We start from the raw sequence: 21,725 nt of genomic DNA on the forward strand, positions 1-21,725 counted from the left end.
AATCTTCCTGACTCCGGAATCAAACCCAAATGTCTGCATTGCAGGCAAATTCTTGACCACTGAATTTAAAGAATTCTTTAATATCTTCCTTGTATTGCTTAGTTTGGGACATGCTTCAGTAGGATTCAAGGTAAGGCACAAGCTCATTTTTCTCCCAAGTAGTCAGTTTTCCTTTTCAATGAATTATCTCTCCCTTTCTTCTTGTTTATATGGCTTTCTTTATCATATATTAAATTCCTAAATATCTGAGGTCCATCTTAGAGCTGACTCTTAGCTTATTATTTTGAGATGTAGAATAAATCATCTTTAATCACTACAGACATGCCCCAGTATATCTGAGTATCAAATGTGAGCTTTCCAGCAATAAAACTGAGGCCAAGTGAGTCATCAATCATGGAGTCTATTAAAGAAATTTTTGCCTTGGCTAAGAAGTCAGACTTGATGGGATATTCAGCATTTTTGGTAATTAGCTACATCATCAGCAGTTTCAATGGGCAAGGGCTGTATTGCCCCCACCCTTCTTTCCAATTAACAAAAGTGGTATTTAGCAACCTAGGGCTAAAGACTCAATTTTGAATCAGACACACTTCGAAATTTGTCCACACATATTTTCTTTTATGATATTCTGGCTTCGTGAAACAATTTTGTAAAATTACACCCAAACTACTTAAGATTATGGAATTAATCACATTTCACCTTGAGTTGCAGTTTTTTAATTAATCTAATTCTCATAGCCTGGAACTAGCAGTAATCATGTGAATTTCTTCTTTACATGATTGTGAGTCTAATACTTTTCTGTTTTTCTGTTTAAGATATCAGATGGGTTAGCCCACATTCTGGACACCTAGAACCCACAGTTCAGATATTAAATGATGCTAAAGTCCCTTTCAATTGAATAATACAGTGTACAGAAGATGTTTCCCATTTTCTTGGGGAATGAAGAAAGTTAACAAACAGTGAACCGAAACATATTTATATACATGAAAGAATGTCTGCGTGGAGAAACTCGACTGTGTTGCTAGTGGTTATAGATGGATGATGCGATTGTTCCATGGACTTGCTCCCCTGCGATGTGGTTTCTGGTTCAGTAAAGCGTCTGCCTGCAATGCAGGAGACCCAGGTTCGATCCCTGGGTCAGGAAGATCCCCTGGAGAAGGAAATGGCAACCCACTCCAGTATTCTTGCCTGGAAAATCCCATGGATGGAGCCTGGTAGGCTACAGTCCATGGGGTTGCAAAGAGTTGGACACGACTGAGTGACTTCACTTCACTTCAATAGAGAGATAGGGAGGAGGGTGAGGCTAGGGTTTTGATTTCCCTGGCCTCTTGTTTGCAGGACTGCTGAATCCCTCCACTGAAGGACATGGCTCCTCACCAGAAGGGCTTCTCCATGTGGCTATCTCCTGAGCTCTGGTGACCACTACCTCCCTTTGCCCTTTGAGCCTCACTGTTTCTAGCTCCGTCCCAATCCCTCGTGATTTCCCTTGACACGCCCTGAAGATAGAGTCATCACTGACTAAACAGTTCACTGACAGTATTAGGACCTAGGTGCTCAGTTAGATGCTGGTTACTGTCAGTCACCACGGAGCTAAATGGCTGTGCACTTACATCTTGCTTTTCTCTTAGATCCTAGAGTTGAAGACTGGCTCCTCATGTCCTCACCTCTGCCACAAGCCATCATCCTGGGATTCTATGTCTATTTTGTCACGTTCCTGGGACCAAAGCTCATGGAGAATCGAAAGCCTTTTGAACTCAAGAAAGCTATGATAACGTACAATTTTTCCATAGTACTCTTTTCTGTGTATATGTGTTATGAGGCAAGTATCTTCAGTATTCCTAATGGGAGAATTTTACCTGAGTCTTTATGCTCGTCTGTCATGATGTTTCTTGATATGACTTTAAGGGTAACTCTCCAAGATTTAAGAAATTTCAGAAACTTAGCTCGCTGGAGCAGATATTTGCACCCCTCCCCAAAAATATTGTTTTCTATAGACCAGATATTGAACTCCTTAAAGGATCTCGGTATAGTCTACCTCGCAGATAGTGAGAATTACATTAATTCCAGGGACTCACACACAGTTAGCCATAAAAGTTGATTGAATCCATAAATGTTCAACTTTAAGGAAACTCATAGTTGGAGAAATTAGATACACACAAGACAGTGTATTGCCTGGAAAACTCCATGGAAAGAGGAGCCTGGCAGGCTACAGTCCATGGGGTCACAAAACAAGTTGGACGCAACTTAGTGACTGAACAACAACAACAAAGATAGTGTGGCTGCCAAGTGGAGGACTGATATTTGAGTGCAGGTCTGTCTGACATCGGAGCTCATTCTGACTCTAATGCGTTGTCATCATCATGGTAGGGATTTGGGGTTCAGAATATACACACATGATGACCTGTTAGGCGGTAGACTGTTTTGGTTTAGCTGGGTTTTGTGGGGAACAGAGAACTTAGACGTGTACAAGGCAGTAGGTGAGGGAAGCTGTCCCTTAACTGTCAATAAGAGAGGTGGAGAATTTCCAGGACCAAAAGCAGACTCCTTAACTGTCAATAAGAGAGGCGGAGAATTTCCAGGACCACAAGCAGACTCATGAATTCTCTCTGTCTCCCTTCTGCTGATTATAGATCTGAGCCACGCTCCCTTCTCTGTTTTTCTGGGATTCCTTGCTTCTCTTTCAGTGCTGGCTGGTTTCCTCAACTTCTGCTCCTTATCCGCTTCCTCTGCAGCACAGCCCATGCTTCCGCATAACCAGGACCCGGGAGGACCTAGCATGGCCTCTCCAGCCTCTCCAGACATCATGGCCTCTGCACGCACATCTCTCCAGCCTGATTCTTGCTGTGGATTCACCTGACTAGCTCACCTTAAATCTGCTCTGGCATCATTTCTCACAGGCCTTCCTGAAATCCAAGCTTACTTTGCTGCCTTCTACTTTATTTCCAGAATTAACTCGCAGGTCACCTTACTGTCCTTTCTAGAGCATAAGCAACTGAAAGGGAGGGAGTAATGGAATAGAGCTGGGGGCTGGGGGTGGTGGTGCAGAAAAATACATGCTTTTGGTGAGTTATCAGAGATAGAATATAACCTACTATAGGACAGACCCAGAAATACTAAGGACAGACTTGGAAGCCAGGAGACCAGGGACTAGTTAGTCCCAGTTACACTACTAACTAGCTACCTGATTTTGAACTAATCGTTCAACTTCTGTGGGCCTCAATTCTTTCATTATATATAGTCAGGATTGACCTTGTCTCTCAGATCCCTTTATACTCTGGTATCTAATTGTGTCATTGAATGTGGTATCTCCAAATATATTTCTCTGGAAGGAATCCAATTATTACCAGTAAGTTTTGGTTTCAGCTTTAGAAATTACAACATAAAAGGTCTGAGAATGTCTGAATCTGAGAGTTTCTATCCCGTGTTAACCAGTAATACCTGAGTAACTTATATGCCAGTTTGGAGATTTATTATCTACCAAATAGAAATGGTTACTCTTCCTTTGTGAAAGCCTAAAATATAGACATATATGTCAAAAGCTCTGCAGACTTTTGGAATGTTCTTAAACTTAATATCAGGAAAGCGTTGAGTTCTGCTTTCTGTTTAATCAAAGGCTTTTGACAGCTGAGCAGTGTGTCCGTTCCAGGTCACATCCACACACGTGGTTTATTGGGTGGAGCACAATTGCATTTGGTCTACATCCTCCACTAAGGATGTTAGGGCAAATATGAACAAGGTGAAAGGAAGTACATCAGACTAAAGGAACCCACAGGCCTCATTTTATAGTGATGGCTTGAGTGTGCCAGTTACTTGGCAAAAGTTGAGTAATAAAGAGAGACCAGCAAAGGCCCCACTGATGGTCACATCACAGAGCTTCTCCTGTTCATCGCAGTGCTTGTTTGGAGTAGGGAATCAGTCACCCTCATCTAAATGAGTGGAGTTAGCATGTTACCTCAGTCAGTCAGAAGTGAGTCTGAGTACGAAAGTAAGAAGACCCTCACAGACAGATCAGGACTTTGTAAAACAGATTTAACTATTTCTGTACTTCATTCCTTTGAGAAAATTTATTGACTTGCCTTTGTAAGATATTTTTCTCATCCATGAAATATGTCTTTATGCTTTTCTGAATCTTAATTTTTAAGATTTCATAATTTACCAAGTTGATGGTGTTGATATTACAAGTCAAGCTAGGAGCTAGTTATCAAAAAAGGATAGTGTTTTTAAATACTATGATCTAAGTGGTTTTTCTTTCTCCTTCATTTCTTTTCACCATTAAAATGTCATTCTGATTATGCCTCCTAAACTTTTGCCTATAGAAGTTAACTTACTGTAAAGTTGTCATTTTAGCTTTAATAGTAATTAAAACTACAGACTTGAAATGTAATGGAATAGAAAATGGTATAATCCTTATGCTGGGAAGGAAGACATCTTTCTTAGGGAAGATGCTGGCTTTTGTGAGAACAGGATGCCAGAGAAGAAACTGGTCATATTATCAGAGCCCTAACTTAAGCCAACCATTTAATATAGATATTAATTTCAAATTAGAGCCCTTAGCTTTTCATTTTCAGATACTGTTTTAAAAGGAGATCTTCCTACCACTAGACCGAAAGAATATCAATGTAATCTTTGAATTATGGTCCAGACTTAACAATAGGCCCTTTCTTCTCACCACTGGCCTAAAGTCACTTCGTGGGTGTGTTGGAATTAAGGCTTGCCAGACTGTATTCTCTTGTTAATATTTTTGTCTCTTACTTGTTATGTGAATTCAAAGCAAAACTAATATGTGAGTTTTGTGTTTGGTCAAAAATCTAGTTGTTGTAGACATTGGATGAGTACATGGAGAAGGTTTGTTTGCTCATTTATTTGTTGACTAATTGCAAAGATTTGAAATGATCAGAAAAGGCTGATTTCAGACTTAGTCACCCCTTTGAGAACACACAAACATATGCACAGGCATGTAGAGATGCACATAAATAAAGTCAGATACTTACCAGTATTTACTGTTTAAACGAAACATTCCTGGTATTTTGTTCTCCAGTTTATTAGAATAATCATTCCAAGAAATATCGTTTTAATTAGCACACAGTTGATATGAATGTGACTTTACAACCTTTAAAATGCTTGATGCTTTGATATGAAGTGAGTTCCTGGTTTGTAATCGATCTAGTCCACCTTTCCCTCCACACTGACGGCTGAGTTAGCTGAAAATGTAATGAAGAGACACGGTCGAAACTACCTTTGTTGTAGCTGTTGAGCAAGTACTTTTCTCCTATAATATGCATGTGCTCTCTTACAGTTTATAATGTCTGGCTGGGGTACAGGCTATTCGTTTCGATGTGATATTGTTGACTATTCACAGTCGCCTACAGCACTGAGGGTAAGTTTCTTTTCAGAAAAAAAAACTTGTAACTCTAAATCAGTGTTAAAACTTTGTGGACTCTATTTTTAAATACTGAATGTGAAATCAGAAGGAGTAAATGACTCAATTATCACATATGTGTTGCGTGAAAAAAGCTAAAAATTACAAGAAATAAATCAAATTCAGGTGTGGGGTTTTCTGTAAAATGCAAATTGGTGCTTTTCTTTTTGAATTTCTTGGATTCAAAAGTAAATGTGTACCTGGTTCCTCAAAAATGGAATTACCATATGATTCAACAATTCTGCTCCTGGGTGTATACCTAGAAGAATTGAAAGCGAGGATTCAAATGACACATGTACGTGTGTGAAATAGGTAACTAGTGGAAAGCTGTTGTATAGGGCAGGGAGCTCAGCTAGGTACTCTGTGAAGCCCCAGATGGCTGGGATGAGGGTGTGGTGAGAGGGAGGTCCAAGAGAGAAAAGATACACATTTACACATATAGCTGACCTATTTTATTGTACAGCAGAAACTAACACAACATCGTGAAGCAATTATACTCCAATTTTTAAAAAAAGATATTTGTACACCAGCATTCACAGCATTCTTCACATTAGCTAAAAGACAGAAGTCAACACACATGTCCATCAACAGATGAATGGATAAACAGTGGTATATGCATACAATGGAATATTTTTCAGCCTTAACAGGAAGGAAATTCTGACACCTGATACAATGTGATTGAGCCTTGAGGACATTATGCTAAGTGAAAAAATCTAGGCACAAAGGGACAAAGAAATACTGTATGATTCTGTTTTATGAGGTATACAGAGTAGTCCAATTCAGAAACAGGAAGTAAAATGGTAGTTGTCGGTGGCTGGATTCCCAGGTGGGGACTTATTGTTTAATGGGTACAGAGTCAGTCCTGTAAGAGGAAGAGCTTTATGGATAGTTGTACAAGAATGTGAAGGTACTTAATGCCACCAAACTATACACTTTAAAATGGTTAAGATGGTAAATTTTATGTAATGTAAATTTTGCCAAAATTAGAAAATATAAAGTTCTTTCCCATGTTGAAAAAAATAATAAATTCCTTTCTATGTGTATTTCTGCAGATGGTACGCACCTGCTGGCTTTATTACTTCTCCAAATTTATTGAGCTATTAGATACTGTAAGTATATTGTCACCACATTTGGTAAATGTTTGATGTTTCAATGAAAGTGATAAACTGTGAGTGTTCAGTTGTCTGATAACTTTGGTTATCTCTCTTCCTCAGGCAGACTCCTATTATCTATTATTTTTTATTATCATTTTAGAGAATAGATAGTATAAACTTATTTTTCAGTCTTTTGCAAATGCCAAAAGATTTTTTGTGTATCTACCATCTGGTTAAGATAAAAATGTAACTGTCACATATACTACAAAACTGAGCATCTTTATCTAGATGGATGATGGTTGTTCTGTGAACTGAGTTCAGGAAACCAAGAACAGAGAATATGTTACTTCTGATTCTTTATATCAAAGCAGTGTGTCATCCATACTCCTTTAAGAGGACAAATTCATAAAGTCACACTAGAATGTTGTTATCTCTGGGATATCAGTAATTTTGGTAATATCAAAACTATTTCCAGCTGCCTTTCTGAAGTCTGTCTTATTGGGTCTTCTCCCTTCCTGAGGATCAACTCCGAGTGGCTCCTGCAGAAAGCAAGTGCCGTGGATTAGGATCCATGATGAGAGGAGAAAACCTTGTACCTTTGTTTCCAGAAACAACAGAAGGCTGGCTATTATTGTATGTTTGTGGCATGTGGACCTTATTTATCTGGAATCCATTCTGGCCTAAGACTGCCAAGTGTGTTTTCTTCAGAATATATTCTGCTACATTTCTAGTAGCAAATCTAAACATGCTTTACCTTCTCAGCTGGCTACACATAATCTTAGAATTATTGATGTGTGTGTTAGTCGCTCAGTTGTGTCCGACTCTTTGTGACCTCATGGACTGTAGTTCAGCAGGCTCCTCTGTTCATGGAATTCTCCAGGCAGGAATACTGGAGTGGGTTACCAGGGGATCTTCCCCACCCAGGAATCAAACCCTGTTTCCCCCATTGCAGGCAGGGGAGCCACTAGGGAAGCTCTGAATTATTGATAGAAAGGAGAACTTAGTAAGCATAGAATCCAGGGGTTCTCAAATTTTAGCATGCATTAGAATCACCTGGCTGGGCTTCACAGGTAGTCCTAGTTGTAAAGAATCCACCTGCCATTGCAGGAGATCAGAGATGTGGGTTTTGATCCCTGGGTGGGGAAGATCCTCTGGAGGAGGGAATGGCAACCCACTTCAGTATTCTTGCCTGGTAAATTCCATAGACGGAGAAGCCCGGAGGGCTACAATCCGTGGGATTGCAAAGAGTCAGACACGACTGCGCGTGTACTCACGCATGGAATCACCTGGAGAACTCATTAAAAACACACATGCTTCAACCCCACCCTCAGAATTTCTGATTCAGTGGGTCTTAGATGGAGCTTAAGAGTTTGCATTTCTATCAAGTTCTCAAGTGAAGTTATTGCTGTTGGTCCAGGGTCCACAATTTAAGAACCCCCGCTGTCGTCCACTGGTTCTCAACCCTATGGCACTATAGACCTAATTGTCTTAGAAAACAAAGAGCTGGGCCCCACCCCTAGAGATTTGGTGTCAGGATGGTCTGGAGTTAGAGACCAGGCATGGTTATTTAAAAACGAAAGACAAACCTTCTTGGACATTGTAATATACAGACAGGGTTGAGAACCATTGATCTAGCCCAGAGCACTCCAGAAAGTTATAGGGCTTACCCAGAGAAATGCCGCTACTGACGGGGACTAGGACCCCAGATTGCTCGTTCACGGCTTCTTCTGTTGCACTGTGTTGCCTTCCTCTCTGTGCATAAGCAAATGAGTTTTGACCCCATTGTTCCTGCTTTGCATGTTCTCAGTTTCAGCTTCCATAGGAAACTGTTGCTTCTGTGTCCTTCCCTGAACCACATTTCTCAAATACTCTTAGGGATGCTTTTGTTTCTGCCAGTCTGTTTAGTCGTGTACTTAACTCTGGTTTTGAATATTTTTGAACATTTAATTCTGCTTTTGAATATTTTTTTTTTAGAAAAAAAAATCCCGTCCCCCTGCCCCCAGCTTTCTTAGTCTACCTCTTTGTTTATTATAGAAATTATAGAGTTTCTGACTAGATACGTTCAATCTGGATGAGGGCTTTGACACCGTTCTCACTTTTCCTAAGCTGCTTTGCTTTCGTTTGTTTCCACCTTACTTCCCTAGTTAATTCTTCAAGTATTTCCCTCTTCATCTTTCTTTAATAGTAATTGGCTAACTTCTGATTTGCTGCAAGTCTTCTTTCAATTTGCTTGACCCTTTATCTAAATTGGTAGAATATGTCAAAGAGCAGTGTAGAACTTTAGTCCTAAGACTTCAAAGTCTGCTTTTCCATATATTTCAAAGTCTGCATGGGTGTTTTTTTTTTTTTAATTTGAACCAGTAACATTTTTTCAATAATTTTTGGTCGTATCCTTCACTTTATATCTTTGATTTTTTAAACATGGCATTCAGTATCTTTTCACCTTTTTATTGATTCTTCCGTGACTAGGCATCGCACTTAAGTTCCCTCATACTAATTATCTTTTGAGCTGCCTCTTAGAGAATCAGCTCCTTCTATAGATTCTATAAAGCAACTCTTTCAAAGCACATTACAATATGGAATAGTAATAGTTTGCACTTGGCCGATATTTTTGTAACATTAGAAAATTATTGCATGATTTTATATGAACTTGATTTTCTTTAAATTATTTCAGATCTTTTTTATTCTGCGTAAGAAAAATAGTCAAGTGACTTTCCTGCATGTCTTCCATCACACCATCATGCCATGGACCTGGTGGTTCGGAGTCAAATTTGCTGCAGGTAGCCAGGGGAGAGCTGGGATTATGTGCTATGATCGGTTACATTTCTGAATGCTCTAAGCATAAATTCGATCTTTAAGTGTGGCTTAAAAGAATCCTAAAACATCAAAGAATCGCTTTGATCAAACTTCTAACTCTCGTTAATTATCTGAAACATAAACACAGGACTCCTGACTAGATCTTCCCCGACTCCTCACTACTCTTTAATATGAATGACCTTTGGGTATAGTCTTCTACTCATCCTTTAGTTGTTTTACTTGGATTTTATTCTTTTCTGATATAATTCTAGAAATATTTTAAAATAAGTAATAAATGATAAAATGATAAAATCCTTGATTTTCTAGAAATATAGTTAGATAACTGTTGCTTATATGTTTCCAGGAAGTTTGAATGCTTATCTCAAGTTCCATGTCTTCTTTGCTTTCAAATTTCCAAAAGCTGATACACCAACAACTCTTTAAAGATGTATCAGATTACAACTGTGCCACCTTCCCAAACATCCTACCATATTAAAGGATGCTTTGATTGTTTTTTAAGGTCACAAATAGTTTAACTCAAAAGCTTGGCAAGCAGATTCTTTAGTTGGTTTTGATTTTAGGCTTCTGAACATCTAGAATATGAGAGAACAGGAAGGTAAGTAATTTTACCTATCATAAAGTTTTAAATAAGTGATATCCTCAAGGTTATAGTCTTATTAGCAAAAGTTGTCCGGCGGGGGAGGGGGAGGATTTATTTGTTCTACTTTTTTCAATTTAAGAAGTCTTCCAGTAGGCTTGCAGCCCATTCTAGGCAAAGCTTTAACATTTCTATGGACAACTCACCTCTATTGGGCATTCTGACTTTGTAAGACTAAAGGAAAGAAAAACTACAATTGAGGAACTCTTGTTTGAGTTTTAGACTCTCTAGACATGGGGATGGGGTGGGGGGTGGAAATCTGCATGTCTCATAGCATGAAGGGACATAGATAAGCGAGTGGCTAGAATAATAGGGGAGCTGGAAGGGCTGGCCCTACTTTGGCCGTCGGGCATCAGATTTTCCAGTATGTAAAGTAGCTCCTTGCCAAAAATGGGCATTTATCTGTTGAAGATTTTTTTTAAAAGGAAATATAGTTGTTATAATGTATATATGTGAATTTAAAAATTTAACCCACATTATAACAAGATGGTCTCATCTGTGTCCATTTCACAAATCGAAGACAGTTGTTTTATTTAATCTCCATCATTTTACTTTGCTTTCCATGGTTTTGTTTTCTCTTGCATCTATATTGTGCCTCTCAGTTCTTTTTACAGTGATATTTCTCAACACTATTTCTTTTGGTGGAAATTAGAAAATACCTAAACATCCAGTAATCGAATGGTTGTGATGTCTTGTGTTGATAATTGTGAAATGCAAATGATTTTGAGAGACATGTAGCTCCAACTCCTGTTAAGCAGCTCGGCTCCTAAATTTATCAGAAATAGATGACTATTCTTACTATTCTATTTTTAAAGTATGCTAGACAAGGTGTTTTCACACTCTTCAGTTCAGTTCAGTTCAGTCGCTCAGTCGTGTCCGACTCTTTGCGACCCCATGAATTGCAGCACACCAGGCCTCCCTGTCCATCACCAACTCCTGGAGTTTACCCAGACTCATGTGCATCGAGTTGGTGATGCCATCCAGCCATCTCATCCTCTGTCGTCCCCTTCTCCTCCTGCCCTCAATCCCTCCCAGCATCAGAGTCTTTTCCAATGAGTTAACTCTTTGCATGAGGTGGCCAAAGTATTGGAGTTTCAGCCTCAGCATCAGTCCTTCCGATGAACACCCAAGACTGGTCTCCTTTAGGATGGGCTGGTTGGATCTCCTTGCAGTCCAAGGGACTCTCAAGAGTCTTCTCCAACACCACAGTTCAAAAGCATCAATTCTTCAGCACTCAGCTTTCTTCACAGTCCAACTCTCACATCCGTACATGACCGCTGGAAAAACGATAGCCTTGACTAGACAGATCTTTGTTGGCAAAGTAATGTCTCTGCTTTTTAATATGCTACCTAGGTTGGTCATAACTTTCCTTCCAAGGAGTAAGCATCTTTTAATTTCATGGCTGCAATCACAGAACTTATTTATTCAAATATCTTTCAAAAGACCAGATTATTCTATTCCAACACTGAAGAATAAATATAAATTAAAAATAAATAGGAAGACAGTACCCCCAAATACAGTGATTAAGAGATATTGACACAAGGGATCTCCCTTTCCTTCTTTATCCGTCTCTGCATTTTCTAAATTTTCTTGTTTGAATATCTGTTGATTCTGTTGTGGACTAGCAAACACTTGAACAGCATACCTGACATCTGTTCAGTGACAAATACAGCAACAAGAGCAAGGGTGTTTCCAGAAATGTGGTGTGGTGTTGGCTTTCATTCCTAGAATAAAACTGTCCAGCTTTATCTGTCCTTTCAAAAACCAGAGCACAGCTGATCTCTATCTAGTATTTAATTTCCTGTTTGCCTATTGTACTCCTCCCTGGGATCATAGCAATCCAGCTTTTCTTTTGAATGTGATGAAAATATTTCTGTGGCAGGTTTTTATATTAATTATGTATATACTCCCTTTCAGAGATACGGAGAATTGTGATAATTACCCAGGGGGTTCCTTTATATTTTTTCCAAACCAAAGAAGTAAAATGTGATGGTACTAATTATAATTCATTCTTTGCAGAACTATTGTAAAGAAGAAAGCAAGCTTACAAAGTACTTTATAAGAAAAGTCTTCCAAAGGAGATATGAAAAGTATTACTAATTAAAATGTGATTGTTCTGTGAACAAACATTAAAGTAACTCACTAGAAAACAATCACTACTAGAGAAAATAAGCAAGCTAATTTGATTTGATGGCTTATTTTAATCGGTAACCCTAACTATAAACACTCTCAGCTGCACTACTGCCGTATTAAATTCCTGTATTCCATAGGAGCCTCATTTTAGGACATTCAAATGGTGAAAGTTTCTGAATGGAAAACAGAATTCTTCTACCAAAAAATGGAAGAGGTGTCTTAGTGAAAAAGGCTCGGTCTGATTCATTATCAAGCATGAAATAGATTTCCTATGTATCTGTAATTGTAAGACAATGGATTTGAGAGGTAGCTGGCTTGTCCCCATTTAAGTAGCTTAACTCATAAACTATTCTATTTTTAAATTACCCTAGAAAAGGTGTTTTTACACCACACTAATTTATTTATATATGTTTCTTTTGGGAGAAAGACTAATCCAAATGTAAGTAATAGAAGCTGGGAGTTTGTTAATAAGTTTCATTAGTTCAGTTTCTTCTTACTTGAAATTTGTGATAATGAAAGGATTAGCTGAAATTTGATTTATTCTATTCAGGAGAGAAAAGTTTATGAAATATAGTATAGCATGAAAAAAACTTTTTTCATATTTAAATATGAAAATTTTTAATATTTATTTTAAAACTACTTAATTACTTTTAAGAGTTTTATTTATATTTAAAACAGGTTATTTTAAAGGAGTACTTTGGCAATGGTAACATTTAGAAGTATCTAGCAGTGTTGCTATTACGGATGATTTTTTAAAAAGTAATTATTTCTGCTATGAAGCAGTTTTTATGACATTTGTCCTTAGAAAATTGTAGTCAAAGTAATAAATTTCAGTTTTGCTTTAAACTTTCTATAAATCACAGTGTTCATGAATTCAGTCCTTTGTCTAATGTAATTAGGCAAATTTGTGAGATTTTGTTTTATTTCTGAAATCAAAGAATATTAGAGTAAATAAAATAGAATATTTTTAGAAAAATTTAAATTCCAAGTCAACATTACTAAGCTGAATCAGGCTCTATGTAAAGAGTGAAGATTCTTCTAAATTGTTCATCTTAGGAAAGAGACAGTGGGGAAGAGTTTTGTTTTTTTCCCCACCATCTACTAATCACTTTGTTTTCCCTTTCCACTGTACTACTGATTCAGTTAGGGCTTCCCTGCTGGCTCAGCTGGTAGAGAATCTGCCTGCAATGTGAGAGACCTGGGTTTGATCCTGGGTTGGGAAGATCCCCTAGAGAAGGGAAAGGCTACCCACTCCAGTATTCTGGGCTAGAGAATTCCAAGGACTGTATAGTCCATGGGGTCGCGAAGAGTCAGACACGACTGAGTGACTTTCACTTCATTTCACTGATTCAGTTAAAGACAATTCAAAGAATCTTGGCTTATATTTACTCCAGGGTCTTCTATCCTAAATCGAAGGTGATCAGTGGGAGATGTGGTAGGATTAGAAGAGGAAACCAAGATAGGAAGTCACAATTAATAATAGTCAAATGAAAACAGCATCAGAATGGTTTAACAATTAATAAACATTTATTTTGGAAAAACAATGATTGATTAAAACAAACTTAACATAGCTTACTTATGAAAGCCAGTGGTTCTACTGCCAAAATTTTGTGGCACTAAAGGTATTGAAAACTATTAAGAGTGAAAAAAAGTTAATTTGATTTTACACAATAATATGTAAGAAATGTATATATAGATTCTTAGTGGCTTAATTTGTAATAACTCAAATTGGAAACAACCCAAACATCTTTTGATTGGAGGGTGGATAAATACATTGTGATGAATTCATATCAGGTAATACTACACAGCAATAAAAAGACGATCTATGTGGATGCATCTTAAAAACAGTATGTTGATTAAAAGAAGATAGCCACAAAGAATACATCCTGTATGAATTCTAAATTAACTAAAATAATTAATTCTAAATTAATTAACTAAATTAATTAACAATTAATTCTATTTATATGAAGTTTGTAATAGGCAAAACTAACAGTTGATGATGGAAGTCAGAATAAAAGTTACATTGGAAGGAGTATATTCATTAGAAGGGGCACATGGGGACTTTATGTGCCATCGGAAATGTCTTAAATCTTGAATTCGGTGGTAGAAACATATTTAAAAAATCATCAAGTTGTACACTTAAGATTAGTGTACTTTGTGGCTTTATATGTGTTAATTCTTACTAAAAATGAATTTGAGTACTATTATTTATCAATATATTATATTTAAAAGGTAATTCCACTTAATTTGTTAAGGTAAGTCCAAATCACGGGAAAATCTTCATGTTAACATAGAATAAATGAAGTCATGCTAATTTATTTTCCAAGATTTTATTTTATATTTTACAAAATGGTTGTAGTATCCAGCTTCCTCTAATTTTATAGATGTTTAATAATAATGATATTTCATGTTTATTTTTCTTCCCACTAAAATTAAAGAAATATACTAAAAGTTCAGACCAAAATATATCTCATCTTAAGGAACAGTACCCCTGTTTTCTGATTTTTTTCCCAGGTGGTTTGGGAACATTCCACGCCTTTTTAAACACAGCTGTACATGTAGTCATGTATTCCTACTATGGACTGTGTGCACTGGGACCAGGCTTCCAGAAGTATTTGTGGTGGAAAAAATATTTGACATCATTACAACTTGTGAGTAGTTAATTTTCTTTAAAAGCAGATATGAAACTAAACTGGGAGTCACTTGACTTCGTTATGAATGAGGATATTAACAAAAGAGCAAAATTTACAAAACATAGGAATATAAATTGTCTGGCCTCTAAGGCATCCCAGGGGCACAGTGGTAAGGAATCCACCTGCCAGTGCAGAAGATTCAAGAGACCTGGGTTCCATCCCTGAGCAGGGAAGATCCCCTGCAGTAGGAAATGGCAAGCCACTCCAGTATTCTTGCCTGGGAAATCCCATGGACAGAGGAGCCCAGCAGGCTACAGTCCATGGGGTCGCAGAGTCAGACATGACTGAGCACACACACATGCGTGGCATACCATCATTCTTTATATCTTCTGTGAACTTTCGTCAGGAACATTATTGAAAACAAAGTATATTTGGTAGCCAAGAGGCTCAGACAATTAAACTAGCATGTATATCTTTATACCATCTTTATATTATTTTATGCATTTATATGAGGAGGAAATGGTAACCCACTGCAATATTCTTGCCTGGAGAATTTCCATGGACAGAGGATCCTGGCAGATTACAGTTCTCAGGGCTGCAAAGAGTTGGACACAACTGAGCAACTAACACAACATGCCTTTATATAAAGTAAATATATTTATGATCAAAATAATCTCAAAATTATGTGAACCTCATTAGATATAATATTAAATTAAAAGTTAGAAATTCTCAGAGAATTATGAGCCTTCCTGTGTGCCTGCCTGCCTAGTCCTAACATTTATAAGTTTATCTTTCCTCCAGTTAGTAAAAGCACTGTGGGAATTAAAGGTGTAGAGTGGTGCTGTAAAATACATATTGACAAAAGTGACAGCACCCTAAACAACCAAATGTAAGGAAATTATTTTAATTCCTGCTTGGAAATATTACAAAGTTCTGAAAATTATTCACAAGTCCTTTCTTTTTAAGCATTTTATATACATGGAAAGTAACATGTTTATTGTAGAGAAATTAGAACATCTATACTGCATATAGAATTTGTCTTAGGCTTTTTTTTCATTTAACATACTCTCAAGTGTTGTAAAAACTTTTCAATAATATGGAAAAATACTTATATAGGGAAAATACATGCTGTTCATTATTTTTTCAAATGTGTTGATAATATTTACACAAACACACCTGCATAGAATGCTGAGAATGCTGCTTTGACTTTCATTTTCTCATCTGCAAAATGAGAGGAATAATTGTGGATACCACACAGAAATGTCTTAAAAGTTCCTTGAGATAATGCAAGGAAAGTTGATGATGATAATAACAGGAATGATGTAAAAATCTTAACTATGGTTAGAATAGATTGTGGGTAAGCATTATTTATTTTTATGTGTAGATTTTTACTTTTCCAAAATTTCCGCAGAACACGTGTTATCTTTTTAGTCATGAGAAAAAAGATATCCAAAAAATCTGAACATTAGCCCAGAACATGTAATATGTTCTTTTAAGACTGTGCAGAACGTTTTGGAACACAGAGCCCTTGGGCGTGTGAGGGGGGTCACCAATGCTCTCTTACAGCTTGAAAATTCTCTGCTGTTGTTGGCAGATAGGATATATTTTTGCCTATGACAGTGGAGGACTGCTGGCAAATATGAAGACTCACTGATGCTGTGGTCTCTAATTAGAACGTTTTTATTCCCCTCCCCACCCCATCCTCAACTGAAATATCCAGGTTAACAGCAGGACGGAATGTTTGAAATGAAGCCGTCATAGAAAAGTTAGGCCATAAGGTAGTGGTCCTGAGCGTATTTCTTCAGACAAGACCTCAAGTTGAGACTGACGGTTCTCTGAGATTAAGCGCCGCTGCACCGTGCTGCATGTGTGCGTGCTCACTTGCTTGGTTGTGTCGGACCCTTTACGACCCCACGGACTGCAGCTGTACAGCTCTAGGGAATTTACATAGCACTCCCTGGAGTTGTGTGCTTTGGCACCACTGAACAATGGTTCCAAATTCCCATCTGCATTTTGACATTATTCTACCTATTCTCACTCCCATGGAGGCTAGATTGAAAGATAAAATTCCCTGTTCAACAGTAGCCTAGATTGGAGGTTGGAGAGTGTTTAAATATAAGCAGACAAAGAATGCGTTAAATAATTGCTCCATTGTGACTCTTGGTGGCTTAACAGTACTTTCCATTCTTCCATCTGTTAGATCCAGTTCGTTCTTATCACCATCCACGTCAGCCAGTTCTTTTTCATGGAGGATTGCAAGTACCAGTTTCCAGTCTTTGTGTACATCATTATGAGTTACGGCTGCATATTCCTGGTGCTCTTTCTCCATTTTTGGTACCGTGCTTATACCCAAGGTCAGAGGCTACCCAAAACTGTGAAACATGGAATCTGCAAAAACAAAGATCACTAAAGTTCAAGCACAACATAAGTCTATGAAAAAGATTGATATCTTGTCTTCCTTGACAATCAAGAGATATTTCCATGTGCAGTGCATTTTGTATATTTTTCAAAACCAAGAGCTTGTATTTTTATGATAAGTTATTGGGGTTGCTGGTATTTGAGAGCCCAAAGCTCCCAGAGAACAGTCTTCTGATAATTAGAGCCTAAAGCAGCCAGTTTTTCAGCTGCTTTTAAACCTAAAGATCTTATTTAACACATTTTTTAGATTGAAAGAAGGATGTGAAACAGTACAGTAGTCTTCAAAGAAACCCAGTATACATGAAAAATATCATTTGATATTTTGAGCATGGGCAGAGATCCATGCAGTACAGAAGATTCCTTCTGCAGGGTCTGAAAACCTTTAACTATGGGCTTTGGCTTTGTTGCTTGTTGACTATATTCAGAAGACACTGTTTACTCTAAACTTAAATTCCCATTCTAAAGAGCTAACGTGGTTTTTGATAAGTTATCATTTAAAATCACTAAGTCATTTTTAATGAATCTCTTAAATAGCCGGCACCGGTTTTGCTTGTAAGACTTCCTCCCAACACTTTTGCTTGGTAAACTGTTTCAAGGTAACAGTCTTTTAGGTTAGCACATTGATGCACTTGAAACTAAGGTGGAGTTAATATTTTGAAAATAAGGTGATTTGTTCTGATGGCTTAATGAACACTTTACTGTTACTCTTTTGCACTGAACTTTGCATATTTCTGGGAAGAGGTGAATTTGTCTAAGGAAAAAGTAAATAGTTGTCTGTAGTACTGATGTAATGTCGCTTTCTCATATGATCATGGTTTGAAGGATTATCTTGGTTAAATATACATTGGTTAGATGTGTAAATGCTCATATCATTAGCACACATTAAATGATTTTATACATAGTTTTCCAGGGCTGGGTAAAGAGTGGCTTGTGAAGCAACTGGTGGCACAGAGACTATCCAGGGAAGACTTGGTGATAGGGGTCTCTCATAAAGAGAGCGAGGGAGAGAGACTGTGTAACAGTTATTGTTATAGATTCACTGAATAGAAAAATATTTTCCAGAACTATGAATTAATTAACAGCCTAGAATTCTTTTTTTTCATATTTATGAACTATATAATGAAGGACTGCAATGCATTTTGCATAGCTTTCATTTCTTTAAAATTGCTGCTTTCTAAAATTCTCTTGTTTTCACATTTTGTTGGGGAACCCAACTACTGATCAGTAGAGTTTCACCCAGGAAATAGCAATAGTTGGACATTTCTGAATTTTTCCATATTGCTTTTTTACTTGTTATACTTGATCTTGAAGGGTTGCTTATGCTTGTGTCACTGCAAGCAATCGGTACCCAGTCATTGTGTAACACATAATGATACTTATTGTACAACAAAGCCTGAGTTTCTACCACTATAAACCCCTAGAATTAGGTGTCTCCCTCCTAATCCATTCATCTATACCATGGCCTTTTCTCTTCACATTCAGTAGGTTCATAAGGTTATTTATTTGTCTTTAGTGATTTCACTTTCTTACAGTATGAAATGATGAAGGTTGATAAAAGGAGAGATTACATTTAAAAAAATAATAATAAAGAACAGGAAGGCAAAGGTAAAAGAAACAGCAGCTCTAATTTATTTCTCTATGAGAGTCTTAGGTCTCCTTAAGTGTTTTCTTGTCTTGGCTCTTGAAATCCAGCCTAAGCTCAAGTGAAGAGGTATGGTAGATGCTGTTACACATATGCACAGTTCCCAAAGACCCCAGTAGGGTAAAGACCAAAAGGAAGCAAAACCAAAAGAAGATAAAACAGGAGAGCTGGGTTCGATCCCTGGTTTGGGAAGATCCCCTGGAGAAGGGAATGGCAATCCACTCCAGTATTCTTGCCTGGAGAATGCCATGGACAGAGAAGAGGCTGGTGGGCTACAATCCATGGCGTTGCAAAGAGTCGGACACAACCGAACGACTTTCACTCACTTGGTATCTTTGCATACTTTGTGCCTTGTACTGTACAACCTCCCTCATCTTCGGTAGCCTTTAAAATGATTGAGGTGCCTATGAACTAATAGCAACATGTGACGGAATCACACTCTACACTGTATGAATAGGAGTAGAGAGCTAGAACGTTACATGAAAAATCACAGCTGGCAGAGGCAACCTCCATATGAATGAACATCAGCAGATCAGAGTGCCACTGGATGCAGGACTGGGTGGGTGTTGTTTTCTTAAATGGCTCTGTGGGTCACATAAAGTTTCTGTTGGACTTTCATCCCACTTTTCAAGACTTCCTTGCCTTTGGGTGTGCTTTGCTTACTTGACGAATACAAAGGCCAGCTACAAAACCTGGCTTATGATACAAAGCTCTATGAATTCTTTAGAACCTATAGCTACATTATAAATAAATACAAATATAAAATTTTAAATATCTGTGGGACATTGCCTTTTTATAGTCTTAATTGAGCAGACTGCATTGTTGCATAAATTACAAGATTATGAAGTTGCATTTCTTCAATTACCCTTATTTCTGTTAACTACTTTAAAGACTGTGGAAAACTGTGGAAATTGTCAAAGTTTGGGTCTGATTTTCAGTGTGTGTATTATAATAATAAATTCGTGGTGTTGCATGTCTCTGTGTGTGTGTGTTTCATTTTGGAATCTTTTTTTTTTTTTCATTTTGGAATCTTAACTACGTATGTTTGCATGGAAAGATGGTGTTTTAATCTAAATATTCATTTAATCAAATCATTTCACACACTTGTTGTACCCTTGCTATGTTTAGAGCCCTGTGCTGAACACTGAAAGTGAAAGTGAAGTCACTCAGTCGTGTCCAACTCTTTGTGACCCCATGAACTATAGCCTACCAGGCTCCTCCATACATGGGATTTACCAGGCATGAGTACTGGAGTGGGTTGCCATCTCCTTCTCCATGGCATCTTCCTGATCCCAGGATTGAACCTGGGTCTCCCGCATTGTAGGCAGACACTTTACTGTCTGAGCCACCAGGGAAGTCCTGGACATTAGAGTGTTATAAAATACAAAGATGCCTACCTACCACGTGGGACTTTCCTGATGGACTGGTGGTTAAGACTCCACACTTCACTGCATGAGGCACAGGTTCAGTCCTTGGTTGGGGAACTAAGATCCCACATGCTGCATAGCATAGCCTAAACAACAGAAATCAAAGATGCCTACCATGTAGTTGATACCCCCTGGAGCTTGCAGGCTGTCAGAGGAGATTGTGTTACAGGGAAGTATATGGTTAGTGTCATATGAGTAAAGGTCCTGACACTTAGTAGCAGGGAAGGCTCCATGAAGGTATGTAAATGTGGGTCATGTACAGATCAAAATGGGAAGTGGGTTAGTGGGAAAGGAGTTTTAGGTAAAAAGAAATAACAAATCAAGGAGGTCCAGGGGTAGGAAAGTGTAGGAAAAGGCCAGCAGACCAAATTAGAGCAAGGCATCCTCAGATATGTAGATGGTACCACGCTTATGGCAGAAAGTGAAGAACTAAAGAGCCTCTTGATGAAAGTGAAAGAGGAGAGTAAAAAAGTTGGTTTAAAACTCAACATTCAGAAAACTAAGATCAAGGCATCTGGTCCCACCACTTCATGGCAAATAGGTGGGGAAACAATGGAAATAGTGAGACACTTTATTTTTGGAGGGCTCCAAAATCACTGCAGATGGTGACTGCAGCCATGAAATTAAAAGACACTTGCTGCTTGGAAGAAAAGTTATGACCAACCTAGACAGCATATTAAAAAGCAGAGACATTACTTTGCCAACAAAGGTCTGTCTAGTCAAAGCTATAGTTTTTCCAGTAGTCAGATATGGATGTGAGAGTTGGACTGTAAAGAAAGCTGAGCGCTGAAGAATTAATGCTTTTGAACTGTGGTGTTGGAGGAGACTCTTGAGAGTTCCTTGGACAGCAAGGAGATCCAACTAGTCTATCCTAAAGAAAATCAGTCCTGAATATTCATTGGAAGTTCTGACGCTGAAGCTGAACTCCAGCACTTTGGCCAACTGATGCGAAGAACTGACTCATTTAAGAAGACCCTGATGCTGGGAAAGATTGAAGGTGGGAGAAGAAGGGGACAACAGAGGTTGAGATGGTTGGATGGCATCACTGACTCAACGGACATGAGTTTGAGTAAGCTCCAGGAGTTGGTGATAGAGAGGGAAGCCTGGCGTGCTGCAGTCCGTGTGGTCGCAAAGAGTTGGACATGAATGAGTGACTGAACTGAACTGAGTAACTGGTGAGAATATGAAATAGCATAAGCACAGAGAATAAAAGACTTACCAGATTTGAGTAAAAGAGGAGGAAAAGATTAGTCCTTACCTAAGAGGTTAAGGATGCTTGGGTTATGATACTTCCAAGGGTTATGATACTTCCGCTCCAGAAGCTAAGTGTATTTTTGACTGGAGAGGAGATGAATGGGTGGGAGATGAGGACAGAAGTTTCTCTAGACATTTCTAGCAGATGCAGTCACAATGAAACAGGCTCACAACACGTCCTGTTATACCAGGCTGCCCCAGAGAGAAGACCAGAGGGCTCTTTCTTTTAGTGGCTAACTGGGTGTGGTCATGGC

General features: G+C 38.1%; 1 protein-coding gene across 3 annotated transcripts in view; it reads left to right on the forward strand.

The window, feature by feature from the left end:
* ELOVL7 (ELOVL fatty acid elongase 7) overlaps nucleotides 1-19,763 on the forward strand; it is an 81,421-nt gene extending 61,658 nt beyond the window's left edge. For 2 of the 3 annotated variants that reach the window (XM_004016954.5, XM_060400409.1), the window contains exons 3-8: nucleotides 1,626-1,816; nucleotides 5,294-5,374; nucleotides 6,469-6,525; nucleotides 9,185-9,290; nucleotides 14,612-14,748; nucleotides 16,931-19,763. In XM_004016954.5, the coding sequence (XP_004017003.2) occupies nucleotides 1,626-1,816; nucleotides 5,294-5,374; nucleotides 6,469-6,525; nucleotides 9,185-9,290; nucleotides 14,612-14,748; nucleotides 16,931-17,140 (782 nt within the window). In that variant the 3' untranslated portion in view covers nucleotides 17,141-19,763. The remainder of the gene's footprint in view (nucleotides 1-1,625; nucleotides 1,817-5,293; nucleotides 5,375-6,468; nucleotides 6,526-9,184; nucleotides 9,291-14,611; nucleotides 14,749-16,930) is intronic. The other variant, XM_042233764.1, reaches the window with a different exon arrangement.
* The last annotated feature ends 1,962 nt before the right edge of the window (nucleotides 19,764-21,725 follow it).

This window comes from Ovis aries, chromosome 16, assembly GCF_016772045.2.
Source record: "Ovis aries strain OAR_USU_Benz2616 breed Rambouillet chromosome 16, ARS-UI_Ramb_v3.0, whole genome shotgun sequence".
NCBI classification, from domain to species: Eukaryota; Metazoa; Chordata; class Mammalia; order Artiodactyla; family Bovidae; genus Ovis; species Ovis aries.